At 49.2% G+C, this 13319-nt stretch overlaps 1 protein-coding gene across 2 annotated transcripts; it reads right to left on the bottom strand.

The window, feature by feature from the left end:
• Positions 1–3180: 3180 nt before the first annotated feature.
• Positions 3181–13272, bottom strand: GID8 (GID complex subunit 8 homolog). Of its 2 annotated transcripts, none has more exons than XM_033187036.1 (5): positions 13102–13272; positions 9967–10096; positions 8385–8581; positions 7880–8077; positions 3181–6853 (listed from the first exon to the last, which is right to left on the bottom strand). In XM_033187036.1, exons 2-5 carry the CDS (start codon positions 10082–10084, stop codon positions 6680–6682), a joined length of 687 nt encoding a protein of 228 aa, XP_033042927.1. In that variant the 5' UTR covers positions 10085–10096; positions 13102–13272; the 3' UTR covers positions 3181–6679. The 2 variants fall into 2 exon arrangements, with proteins under 2 accessions (XP_033042927.1, XP_033042928.1); XM_033187037.1 differs by lacking the exon at positions 13102–13272 and adding an exon at positions 12578–13006.
• Between the last annotated feature and the right edge of the window lie 47 nt (positions 13273–13319).

Here is a 13319-nt window from a genome sequence, read left to right as displayed (position 1 = left end):
CCAGAAAGTTTGGAAACTGTTGCTGAACGTATGGCTGTCAACAGCATCCTCTTTGCGGTGATTCGCTTCCATTCACTGTGATGGTGATTTCCTACCAAGATCTGTGATCACGCTGCAGCAGACATTTGCCATCTGGTTACCCAAAGTCCCCTTCCTCCTGGAGCTGATGTTCTGGGGCAGGTAGACAAAAATCAAAGAAGTGAAAGGGGTAGGGAAGGGGTGTTACTTCAAGTAGGTTGGGCTAAGGAGGCACCCCTGGACACCTGAGTGAAGGCTGGATGAGCTGAAGGAACGGGCCGTGCAGGGATGGGTGGGTGGGCAAAGGGTCCATCTCACAGGGACGTTATAAAGCTGGGTGTTGGTGGTGGCCAGATGGAGACTCTCCAGGCTTCTGGTTGATTCTGAGAGCTGCCCCGCACCCAGGCATCTTTGAGGCCTAAGGTGAAAAGTTATGTACGGACAGTAGACAGTCAACACCTGGGTTTTCAAGGACAGTGGGTGACCCTGTGGACAGGGCAGTCACAGCCAGCACCCACTGGCCTCTGCTTCTGGAGGGCTGCGTTCCTCCCTCTTGTTGGTCTGGCCCACCTAACTTCCACTTGTTTATTCAAGTGCTGCTAAGGGGAGACGATGCTGGAGAGTTTTTTTTTTAAAGCAAATTTATGCCTCACTACATGCGTGGCTCCCGTTGCTTGGTCTCTGCCTACACACACCCCTGCAAAGGCCTCAGGAGAGCCCAGTATAGCCTCTTGTAAATCAAGACAAGCCAGCCCTGGGCCTGGGGCTCCTCCCTGCACCCCACTTAGCCCTGCACCCTTCCAGCCCAACTACAATTCTCAAGACAAGGAGTCCGTAAAAAGGAGACTGACAGATGACACTTTCCTCCGCCATGACTGACAGGCAACAGCAAGAGGGGAGAACGCGGCACTGGACATCACGTGCAGGAACTGCCTCAAAAGTAGGGGCACCTTTCGGGCTGAGTTAATCCTGTCCACAGCAGACTGGAATAAGACAAGGAACTGTGTGCTCGAAACCAGAAGACGGTGCTCGAAACCAGAAAGATGAATTCTGCAATGACGACAAATGAACTCAGTGCGATGTGGGTGCTATACAGAGAATCATTCCTCAAGGTTCTGGAGCAGTTCATTTTTTTCAGTGCTGTAAACTCATTGTTCAAATCTTACAAGCCCTAGTGGTCAACACTTCTAAAACTGGAGGGCCCAGTGAGGACTGGATGGGCACACAAATCTATAAACGAGCAGGGACAAACCCGGGGCTGCTGTGACCGCCAGCACCTCTTCCCGATCCTCCAAGACCCTCTGTGGCAGAGAATCCTTGGTGACGGGTCAGCCTGCTTCACTTTCAAAGCCAGCTGGGAAAATTATCAAAGCTGTCAGTCACACACCGCGATCCACAAGAGGGAAAAAAGCTCGTCTGTGTGAGGAACGCCTGCGGATGTGTCTCCAGGAAGCGGAAGTCACAGCCAGGCAGAGACCTTGCCCGACACGGGCAGCTCAAGGCAATAGCAACTCCACCGCTTCTTGCTGGTTCCCAGGCTCATCAATTCCATCTCAAACACACAGAAACCCAAGCACAGGAGGCGCTGCTGCACCCAGCACTCTTCATCTCCAAAGTGAGCCTGCGGGGTGAGCAACTGCCTCGTTTGGGTGGACAGCCGGTGGAAGAGCCTGCAACGTGACCTGCATTTAAAAACGTGGGAAAGCCTGTGGAGGAAACCCACTCACCTTCAGTTGTTACTCCTTTTGTGAGTTCTTTTGGTTATAGCTGTGCCTGTGGGTCTACGGACCTCACCTGACAAATGGTCTTCTGTACTACGGACAATCCGGACCCGTCAACCTGGCCTTCCAACTAGGCGACAATGAAATGTGGAAGACAAACCAGAACGTCACGTTCCCTTTAAATATTCTCCACACACATACACCAGGCTGACTGGTGGATACCGGGGTGTGAAATGAGAGGAACAGCCCCCAACGCACAGATGCGGGGACATGATTATTACCAATTAACCACAGGCTGCACTTCAGCTCCTGCGCACCAGGTGCCTCGTGCCGGTGGCTCTGTAGCACTGGCCTGTTTCTCTCCAAAGCCATTCTGTGGCTTCTGGAAAAGACAAACAAGCTCAGGACATTGTACCTCCAAGGAGCACATCTCTTAGAAGATTCTTGCCATAGCAAGTTACACCAAAGGCCCATTCAAAGCCCATGTTCTACTTTTACAGAAGTGAAAAATTACAGGCAAGGATGGCATTCCAAAATTGGGCAGAATATGCAAGACAGGACGGTCACGTGTGCAAGGACGGTGTGAGCCTCCACACTGTAGTGTGGGATCTCACACTGAAGCATTGCTGGTGACGCCCACCTCCACCAAGAACTACCGTGCTGCCTTCTGACCCGTGAGGCTGACGGACTGGCAGAGGCGTGTGGACGTCAAGAACACTGTGACATGCCACTGCCACACAGGGAGGAGCAGCAGGTGAGGAGAGGCCTTCCCCGTTCTCTGATACCCAACAAACATCCAAGTGCTTGACACCTCGCTCCATGATGCCCACTGCTCAGCTTCTGTGCACAGGCAGTTTCTGAATTTCACCTCAGGCCCTTGAAGTGGTCCGTCTGAGTCCTTTCCAAGAACCCTAAAACTGCCTTCCACTCATGAAAGCGCTCATGGACCTGAAAGCATGGTAGCCACCCAGGATCAGACACCTGTGGTTATCTCCCGCCTGGGGCTCAGGCAGGTGGTGGTGGGTGTCAGGCTGACTGGCGGATACTGGGGTGTGCTGGCATATTCCCTCTGTCTTTAATATGCTTGGAAATTTTAATTAAGAAAAAAAAAAGAATAATTACTTAGGCTATTCAAATCCGTTTAAAATCATGCAATGGGTAGCTCAAAAGTTCTATTTCCTTCACACTAAGGAAACCAGTTTATGAAACATTAAGTGCCCCAGTCTAGACAGCAGCTGATAGGTTTCAGATTAAACACACACAAGCACAGATTCACAAACTAAAAGGTGCGGCACTGTCAGAGCGTGAGGAGAGCCAACTACGGTTCTGTGAGGCGAGCTTGCTTCTGTCCTTCCATTCCAAGATACCAACTTTCAATACAAATGCATTAGTATTTGTTATTAAAATATCCTTAGAAAAAAAGAGAGCTTCCAGATAACAGTTCTGAGAAAAATGTGAAAACTTTTACTCTTACATTAAGAACAGGCAGTAGAAGCTACCTATTCTGCACTTCTCAGAAGATACTGGGGGCACGTACGCCACGCTGGGATAAAGTATACAGAATCAAACAGGTACAAAGGTACCACAACAGGTTATGGTTCATACAGGACTTTAAATGACCAATGTTGACAATACAATTTGCAAAAAATATGAGAAAAGCAATACATATTTCTGAAACAAAAACACACTTGTTATAAAAAATAACACGCATAGTATCAGAATAGAACAGTCAACAGAGCAGCAGTTCCTGAAGACAGATGGCAACAGGCAGCTGCACCAGCCATGGGTCTGCTGTGCGTCCACACCCGTCAGGCCCTACTGTGAACAACGCAACGTTCTCCATCAGCGGGGAAGCACACAGACTGCTTGGCCACCATGCTTTCCGCCCGGTCTCTTCACACTCAGATTTAGCAGTAATAGCCCAGAAGGGAATGCAGCTCCACACTCCCTAAGACATCGATGTCTTCAACACATGTGTAAGATTCTTTCTGGAGCCCCTAGCTCCTCCACGCTTCCAAACTAACAACATACAGAAATAGAAACAAGAAAGCAAAGACGCCACATGGCCTTAGAAAAGCTGTCCTCAACTCATCTTCTCCACGTTTTCAGATCATATCCCGACGGAATGGAAAGAGCAGCTCCGCCTCCCCGAGGCTTCCGGGGACTCCTCACACACACGACCACCAGTCTTCAGTCACGCACCGTGGAGACTTTGGTCCCAACCAGTGTCTGCCTTTTCTAGAAACTGGAGACCCTGATTCAAATGGCAAGATTTGTTAGTTCCCATTTGCCTTGCAATAACGCTATGCGTCACAAAGATTCCAGACTAGGGGTTATCCTCACCCAACTTCATGCATCAGGAACACAGAGTACCAGAATATTCTCACATTTTTATTCAAGGCACTCTCCACCAGAAAAGTATGAAAAGAATAAACTACTCTGTAAAATGTGACTACATTTTTATAAACACAACAGTGAGATCCAAAATGAGACCAAATAAAAATGAGACAAAGTAGAATTATACTGAATGCTCATTATCCCAAAGTGGCTTAATTTCATTTGCTTGCTGCAAAGACAAAGACTGTAAAAAGGAGCAGAGAGAGAAAGCGTGCAAAGCACTTCCTTGGAAGATCTCCAGTTCACTAACAGATCGCGAGAAAATCAGGTGTGGCCCCTCACACGAAGGGAAGGAAGGCAGTAACTTCGGAGACTTCCCAGTCTCCCCGACGTCTGCTCACACTGGAGGCTGGCACCAGCGTATCAGCTACCCACTGGCTGCACTGGAAATCAACACCAGCACTTCACGTGACAGCCACAGAGTGACAGTCCAGGCATGTGATGACCCCACTCACGTCCCCCAGTTTGTGGAGATTTCCCATTGCTGTGCTTCTCACACTCTCTAGTTTTAAGAATATGTCAAATTGATTATGTATTATGCAAGTAAATTATCTTATATACACGAATAGTAAAAGGTAATTAGGAATATGCTGAATCATCTGCTGTTGTTGAAGAAAACGTGCAGATGTATCTCTCTCACCTAACAGTTTTCTTCTAGCTTCCGCTATATTTCATCACCTATTAGTTACTCTCTTTCTCTCCAACTTATCTTCATCCTCAAACCTCAGAGGAAATAATTGCGAAGGTCACATCTGGGAGAGCGGTAGTTGGAAGGCAGCATTTCTAGGGGGTAGGGAAGCACCACCTCCCCAGCACTGCATCCTCACAAAATCCAAAGGGCAGCCAATGAGTCAGTCTGGATGCCACCAAGTTTCTCTAACAACCGCAGCAATTTTACCTTAGCATCTCTTACTGGATTACACAAGCCATCTAGGTAAAAGTAAATACTGCCAAAAGCTCCTACCTACTGGAAAGAGAAGCAGAGGGCTTGAAAACACAACTTCGACAGGCTTCAACGGAGAAGGAAGCATCACTCAGAGATGAGAACAATGCTGTGGACACCTCGTGATCAACACTCAAGGGATGCAGGAGCTCAGTGAGGATGGTCCCTCAGAGGCAGCTGACCTGACCAGCTCAGGCACTGGCGAGCTGGCCACCACACCCAGACTGTGCTTGTCAAGATGCCTTGCTCCTTGAAAATAAGGCAAGATCCCAGATTCAAGTGCTAGCAGCATTTTGCCCCTCAGATGCACCTGCAGGCTCCACTGGCTCCAAAGGACGCCCTTGGATGGGTCAGCAATCCCATGAACATCCACAAAACCAACACTTAGTACTGCTCAGTGGGGTCAACAGTGCCCGTGCTCCGCTGCAACGAATCCAAACACATCTGCGCCCAGAGCTCCATGGCCATGTGCCCATCAACTGTCCCAACTCGCAGGCAATGCACACAGCCCTGCACCACTTCCCTCCTGCCCACCATGGAGCAGGGGACAGTTCTGTGAGTGAACAGAAGCAGGACATCCACAGAGCCGGCTGACAATGGAAGATGAGATGCTGCCGAGATGCGGAAGGGCAGATCACTGAGGCTGAACACGCATTCCTTCTGCCAACAGTCGCACACCACCAGCTGGGGCCCTGCGTCCCCACTGCCCAAGGGCTGCCTCGTTCTAATGAAGGCTGCTCACTCAGCACAGGGCCAAGTGGCCTTTTTAGCTGCAGGTACCAGAAAAAGCCACTGCCACTAACACAGGGGGAAGAATGCCCCAAAGACAAAAGGTCATTTGAGATGATTAACACCTTTTAGAGGCCATTTTGATCATTCCTGAAATCAAAGAGAAACCTTTATTTTCAACAAAACTGCCCAGAAGAGATGGTTCATTGATCCACTATGAAGAAGTCTCTCACCATACACAGCACCAAAATATATATTTAAAAAATTAAAAAACACAGAGTCCCCTCACACGCATCTCCCAAAAGCCACACAACCCAGACCACAGGGAAAACAAATCAAACTCAATGCCCTCACACACAAGCCGTCTTTGAATTAGGATTTACAAATTTATATATTTTTTTCTATGGAAGAAAAAAAACACACACACAAAAAACCACTGGGGTAAGGAAAAATTTGTAGGTGAAGGCCCAATGTCTGCCTAAGCTAACAGAAAGCAGAATCATGATTCGTGCTTTTCCTGTGTTTTGAGTGGGATGCAGCCTAACAGCACAGCCCTCCGTGGCCCACCAAATCCTTCAGCAGTCATAGGCCCCCGGAACGCTGGAAGAGCAAACCGCAGCCTTCCAGATTCTTCAGCGAGTGCCAGAGTGCAGGCTCTGCATCAGACTGCCAAAGAGACGGCAGCTTTCTTTGCAAGTTTTCCACTGCCTACAAAGGCCATTCTTCCCTATAAAAAAGATGCCAGGTCAAAAAAAAGTACAAGGGAGAAAAAGAGTTCTCTACTGCAGTGAGAATCTTGCAGTCGCAGGCTGATCTGAGGCAAGTCCCACGACGCAGGGGTGGTGCTGGGTCCACCACACAAGCGCAGGCGTTACTTGGGCTCCTCGATCACGCCCTTGCTGAGGTCTGTCATTTTGGGATATTTTACTTTCTTCTGGTCCAGCTCGTTCTGAGCCCAAAGTAGTAGTTTCAGTAATTTTGCCAGTTTGGGTGTTGACTCGCGATTTTCATAATCTAGGACAGCTTGGTTAACTTCACTCCACACCTAGAATATAAATACATCTGATAAAAACCACCACACACGCAGAGCACCAGTAGAATCTATTAAAAACATGCAGTTTAAACAAAGTTTAAGCCCTTAACTGCAAGACACTCTCGGGACATGAAACACATAGTCCTTGCCTGGGGAAGCTCACAGTCTGGTCGGCAAATGTCACATCCAGCCTCGATGGCAGTTAAGTGCCATGAGCAAGGCTTGAAAAAAGTGCTGAGGGGACTGTGGAGAGGCAAGACCAGCGTAGCAGGACATACCAGCACCCTCCTCACAAGCCTCAAGAAAGCATCTCAAGTGGACTCTAGGACAGGCGATCCTTCCAAGACAGTGTAGGGAGGACAGAGCCCTAGGAGAGGACCTGGAGGAAGAGGGACCTGGGTCTGGGAAGGTGAGGAGCTGTCATGTTCTGCCAGACAAAAACAGCAGTGAGGAGAGAAAAGTTTCAGAAAAAAGGATTTTAAATGAAAAATACTTGGGACCTAAACAGGAAAAAGGTTCAGATAAACATGGGAAATCAGCAAAGGGTGTGAATACTCTGCAACGGTCACCAAGTCTGTTGTCCCTAGTTTGACAAAAGATTAAAAGCCAGAGAGGGGCCAGGCACGGTGGCTCACACCTGTAATCCCAGCACTCTGGGAGGCTGGATCACCTGAAGTCAGGGGTTCGAGACCAGCCTGGCCAAAATGGTGAAACGCCGTCTCTACTAAAAATACAAAAATTAGCTGGGCGTGGTGGCACACTCCTGTAGTTCCAGTTACTCCGGAGGTAGAGGCAGGAGAATCGCTTGAACACAGGAGGCGGGGGTTGCAGTGAACCGAGATCTCATCCCTGCACTCCAGCCTGGGCGACAGAGCAAGACTTTACCTCCAAAAAAAAAGTCATGAGGGAACCACTTAGCATCCCAGGCACAGAAGCCACCTCTCAGTCCACACCACAAAGCCACACAGTTGGTGTCTTTGCGAAGCCCCCTCGGAGCACGCTGGGAATGGAAGAAAGCTTCCCTCTGGTGGGCCCCACCTTCTGCCTCTGCATGGTGTGGAGGAGGTCTCCGAAGGGTGACTCCTCGGGACTGTCAAAGGCCAGCAGCGCCAGGGTACGCTCCATCTCTGTGAGGCACTCTCGACTCTCCTCGCCCTGCTCCGCCAGCTGAGTCTGTGCAAATTCCAGTGCCGCCTCTGTCTCCCGCTGGCGGATCAGCTCGATCAAATGCTGTTGCTGGAGGCAGAGACAGACAAGCTTGACCCCACACACCCAAGACAGGGACTCAGGGCAGGTGGTACCAGGTCCCCATCAAAAGTACATCACAGAGGGAAGACTTTTCTTGCATCTCTGAGTTATCAAATTCGCATTTTTAAAACAAAAAAATAGTTTCTGAACTACATAAAAGAGCAAACTCAAACCCCTCCCCCCACATGCATTAAAATAACATTAAAGCAAATTAGCCTAGTTATTTCTCGATCATTGCAAATAACTTTAACTTATCAAGTATCCACAAACCAGACTGCTCTCTCCTGAAACTTACCTGCAAATGGAAGTAAAGATATCGGTTTGTGTCCAAGAGCTCTGGGTGGAGGCTGTTGATCAAGGCGATGGCCTCCTGAATCTGACCTTTCAGTATCATCTCCCGGATCTTGATTCGTTCATCAAGTGTTTCCAGATCCACACTAGGTTCGATCCCAGATTCCATTCGAAACTTCTCCGCTGCTTCCTTAAAGCCCTCTGAAAAGAAAAACCATCTTCACTGCTAGGAAAGTTAGCAAGGAATTAAGGCAAAGACTTTGTATCTCCAGAAACTCCAATTGCCTCAATTAATCACCTCTAATGTGAACCACACTTTCTCAAGAACCCAATATTAATATCTTTGTAATTTACAAGTCATGCTATCAAAATACATATAGAAAATGAGAAGAATATACTTCATTCTTTGTTATCCCATCCAAAAACTCTAATCCGTTAGCAAAGGGGTCAGAATGGCTGCTGGCCTAGTGTGTTGGTGTGGCCTCCTTTGAGGACAGATAATAGGTCCAGATGCCAGCAGCTGCAGCTCTGGTGCCAGATTAGGCAAGTCACACTGGCTCAGCCTCCACAGCCGGCTCAGCCTCCACAGCACAGGAGCCCTCCATGGCCAGCTCCACCTGCAGTGGCCTGGTGACTCCCACCTCTTAAGAGTGTCTACAATTTTTCAAAGCCAGCATGTGTGCCCCTTCCCCTGCCCCCGACATAATTATAGGCCTAAATTTCCTCATCACCTTCCAAAAATATTTTTTTTGAGATGGGGTCCCATTCACTCTACCAGGCTGGACAGCGGTGACACAGTCTTGGCTCACTGCAACCTCTGCCTCCCGGGCTTAAGTGATCCTCCCACCTCAGCCTCCCAAGTAGCTGGGACTACAGGCACAAGCCACCACACTCAGCTAATTAAAAAATTGTTTTTGTAGAGACAAGGTCTTACTATGTTGCCCAGGCTGATCTCCAACTCCTAGGCTCAAGTAATCTTCCTCTGTCTCTCAAAGTGCTGGGATTACAAGCATGAGCCACCATGTTTGGCCTAAAAAATTTTCACAGAGATTAATTTGGGAGTACGAAACGGGGACTAACAGGAGGGAGATTTTTCATGTCATGCCTTTTAAAAACATCTATTTTCTCGCCATATAAAGCACTGCCCTTCCTCCAGCCGACATCAAGAACAGCCTGAGTGTTACTTCCCTCTGCACGCTTCTGCCCTTCCCCATTCTCGCCCTCTGAGTTGGGCATACCTTCTAGAAACAGGCCACCATACTTTAGCAGACTGGCCAGAAGAGATCAACTATTTGGGTTTTAAATATACTTACTTCACAACAGTCTCAATTACCTTGACTAACTGTAAAACTGTCAAAGGCTGAGAAATGGGTTTGTGTTAGGGCTCAGAGACCTGGAATAATCTCATCTTCAGAAAAGGTTATCTTTCATATGATAATTTACAAACTTATCAGGTTAGCATTGTGTTTTTATAATGTCTGAACACAAATAACTACGTCGTCAAACCTCAGGGCTACAGCACTCCTTATGTGTTCAAAAAGGGAGAATCACATTCGCGCAACAACATCCTTGCTGTAAGCCATTACCTGTGACCAGGTAGTTCATGATGAGGCGGTTCATGTCTGCTCTCTGGACGTGCAAGTTATTGAGTTTTTCCATCCACTCATCTTTCGTGATTTCATCGGGTTTTTCTGCATAACTCATTCTGATTTCTCTCTACAGGAAAAAAATAACAGCTGAGGGAGGGGTTTAGATGCTCCTCCAGGTGCAAAGGGCAGGGCTGGAGAGTTGTGAGCTAGAGAATCCCACACTGAGCATGCACTGAAAGAGAACGCTGCCATGGGACACCCATCAGACTGAGAACGCCAGTGCTTAGCAAAGAAGAAGTTCATTTGAACTTTTCTACTGTGGTATCAGGAGAATGGAATATACTACGAAAACAATGTGGCATTCCTTATGAAGCTGAATATGTGTGCTCCTCACAACCCAGGAATTCTACTTTTAATACATTTATATTCTAGAAAAACTCACCAGGATGCACCAAACACAGACAACACTGTTCATAGAAGCACTGTTCAAAGCGGCAGAAATGTGGAAGTCACCCACCTGAGCATTCCTTCAACAGCAGCATGGACCAAGGGACTGTGGCACACAGAACAACTGTGTGTTTAAAACCCTTGGGCAGATGGGTTTTGGAATTCAGAATTCTTCAATGTACAACGATTATTTGGCACAATTTACCATATAACAGCCTCACTGGAGTTTGGGGGAGCTCCCCATCATCAGACATTATTTCTTCAGTGTAATGTGTTAAGTATCCATACTAAGTAGTAGAGGCTACTAAACTTCATCTGGTGAGGTTTTGGCCACCAAATAGGTTAAAAACAAAACCAGAAACTTCGGTTTCAGAGATGTTTAGATTTCAACATTGCTGAGAAGGGACAGTGGTCATGTACTCACACAAGAGAATTTCATAAAGCAGTTAAAATAAATGAACATCACACAAAGTCACACGGACGACTCTCATAAAACAATTTGAATGAAAGAAGAGAGATGAGGGAGAGGCAAAATGTGGCCTGAGTTTTATTAGGAACAACAAGACAAAATACATGATATGTGCTTTAGCAACAAATATGTGGCAAACCTATTTTTTTTTTTTTGAGACGGAGTCTTGCTCTGCCACCCAGGCTGGAGTGCAGTGGCCGGATCTCAGCTCACTGCAAGCTCCGCCTCCCGGGTTTACGCCATTCTCCTGCCTCAGCCTCCCGAGTAGCTGGGACTACAGGCGCCCGCCTCGTCGCCCGGCTAGTTTTTTTTTGTATTTTTAAGTAGAGACAGGGTTTCACCGTATTAGCCAGGATGGTCTCGATCTCCTGACCTCGTGATCCGCCCGTCTCAGCCTCCCAAAGTGCTGGGATTACAGGCTTGAGCCACCGCGCCCGGCCCTATTTTGTTTTTTAAAACAAGGGCATGAAAGCTGACACTCAGGAGGGGGTTACCTGTGGGAGGGGCAAATGGCTGAAGCCCCAGGCAGGTGTTGCAGCTATGGGAGAATGGGCAAGTACCTGAGACAGGCAGGGGCATGCCACAGTCCATTCGGTCTTTGTTTTATCACTGATACATATGTTATACGATGCTACTTTATACAAAGTACTGCTGAAGTGTTTCAATAAATTAAAAAACTTTGGTCTCTTGGCTGAAAACGGGATGAATGCAGGGTGGTGAGAGCTGAGCAGCAAATCCATTAGGGAGACACCCAAGTGAGAGAGAACATCGGCAGAAGAGATGGAGAGCAAGGTGATGATCAAGATGCTTCGGCCACAGAGTCAATGGCTGCTGCTGGACAGAAGACTACCGGACAAAAAAAAGGGAAGAATCGAAGATGGTCACAGGTTTCAAGCATAAGAGGCCCTGCAAGATGGGACCACAAATAAGGAGGAAGGACTGGAAGAAGAACAGGTTTGAGGAGCAGGGCAAGTTTGACGTGACTATTTGACATGTGGCTGGAGAAATCAAACAGGTATCTGGATTACAGATCCTGAGCTCACTGCTGAAAACATGAATTAGTGAAACGGGGGGGGGGGTGGACACAGGAATATTTAAAGTCAAGAATTCAGCAAAGATCATAGAGTGAGGGTAGATAGGGAATGAGAATCGTCATTACTTGGAGGATGCCATCCTTGAAGGTCAAGCAGAGAAAGTGGCACCAGCAGAAGAAAACTTGCTGCGGAGCGGCAGGTAAAGTGGAGGAGAAACCAGGAGTCAGTCGCTGTCACACACGAACATCCATTCTCTAATAATCAATTGCAAAACCCACTGAGACCAAATTTTTATTCACGACAATTAAATGTAACTTAAGGACCCATTTTCTTTCTTTTTTCTTTTTTTGAGACAGGCTGGAGGACAGTGGCGCGATCATGGCTCACTGCAGCCTCGACCTCCTAGACTCAAGCGATCCTCCCACCTCAGCCTCCCCAGGAGCTGGGACAACAGGAGCACACCACCCTGCTTGGCTAATTTTTTTATTTTCAGCAGAGACGGGAGTCTCGCTGTTGCCCCGGCTGGTCTCGAACTCGTGGGCTCAAGAGATCCGCCCACTTCGACCTCCGCCACCGCGCACGGCCCTAGGACCAAGGTTAAGAGGTCCCTACGAAAAGGCACCTTTTTCTCTCAGCCCATTCGGTGATCGGTACTCACGGCGCTTCCACTCCGGGCAGTTACATGAGCCCATAAAAAGCAACAACTTTGTAGAACTGGCCCGTCCTGTTGTTAGCAGGAAGAACTCGGTAGTCTCAAACTCCAGCATAACAAGATTCAACAGAAGAAAACCCTACTTTCCATGCCACACTTTACGTCCTCACCCGCTCGGTTTCTGCTTTAAAGCAGCAGATTTTGTTAAAAAGACCTCGTTACAGACGTCGCTCCTCCACAGAGACAGCTACCGCCGCCCCTCAGGCTGGCAGGGACCGCCCCTGAACACCCGCGCCTGAGGCCGCGCGCCTGGAGGCTGAGCCCTGACTGCACCCTGGGCACCGGCGCGGGGCGGCCGTCCGGACCGGGACTCACTGCACGCCCCAGCTCCGCACCTGCCAGCGCCGGCGCTTCCAAGGCCCCCAGAACCGGGGCTGCGCGCACCCCGGCCGCATCCCGCCTGCCCGCCCGCCCCGGCGCCGGGAGACGCTCGGCCCGGCCGCCCGGGCCCGCCGCCGCCGCCATCTTACCGTGCGGAACCTGCCTCCCACGCTGCACGGTCGGGGCGGCTGCGACTCCGCAGCCTCTCCTGGGTCGGGGAGGGGTGGCGGCGGCTGGGGCGCCCGAGTAGAAGGAGGCGGAGGCGGGGGCCGCAGCGGAGGCGGAGGCGGAGGCGGGGGCGGGGGCGGGGGCGGGGAGCGGGAGGGCAGGAGCACCGGCGGCCGCCCCTCAGCTCCTCTCGCGACAG

Source organism: Trachypithecus francoisi, unplaced genomic scaffold, assembly GCF_009764315.1.
Source record: "Trachypithecus francoisi isolate TF-2019V2 unplaced genomic scaffold, Tfra_2.0 Lachesis_group21, whole genome shotgun sequence".
NCBI classification, from domain to species: Eukaryota; Metazoa; Chordata; class Mammalia; order Primates; family Cercopithecidae; genus Trachypithecus; species Trachypithecus francoisi.
The sequence above is the reverse complement of the archived record's forward strand: the minus strand, read 5'-3'. Positions and strand labels throughout refer to the sequence as shown.

Bases quoted from the DNA above. Each gene is read 5' to 3' on its own strand.
- GID8 (XM_033187036.1), bottom strand. From the start codon at position 10,084: ATGAGTTATGCAGAAAAACCCGATGAAATCACGAAAGATGAGTGGATG. The intron at 8,078-8,384 runs GTAAGTTTCAGG...CTCTGCCTCCAG, and splicing joins ATCTTTACTTCCATTTGCAG to CAACAGCATTTGATCGAGCT. The intron at 6,854-7,879 runs GTGGGGCCCACC...TTTATATTCTAG, and splicing joins ACACCATGCAGAGGCAGAAG to GTGTGGAGTGAAGTTAACCA.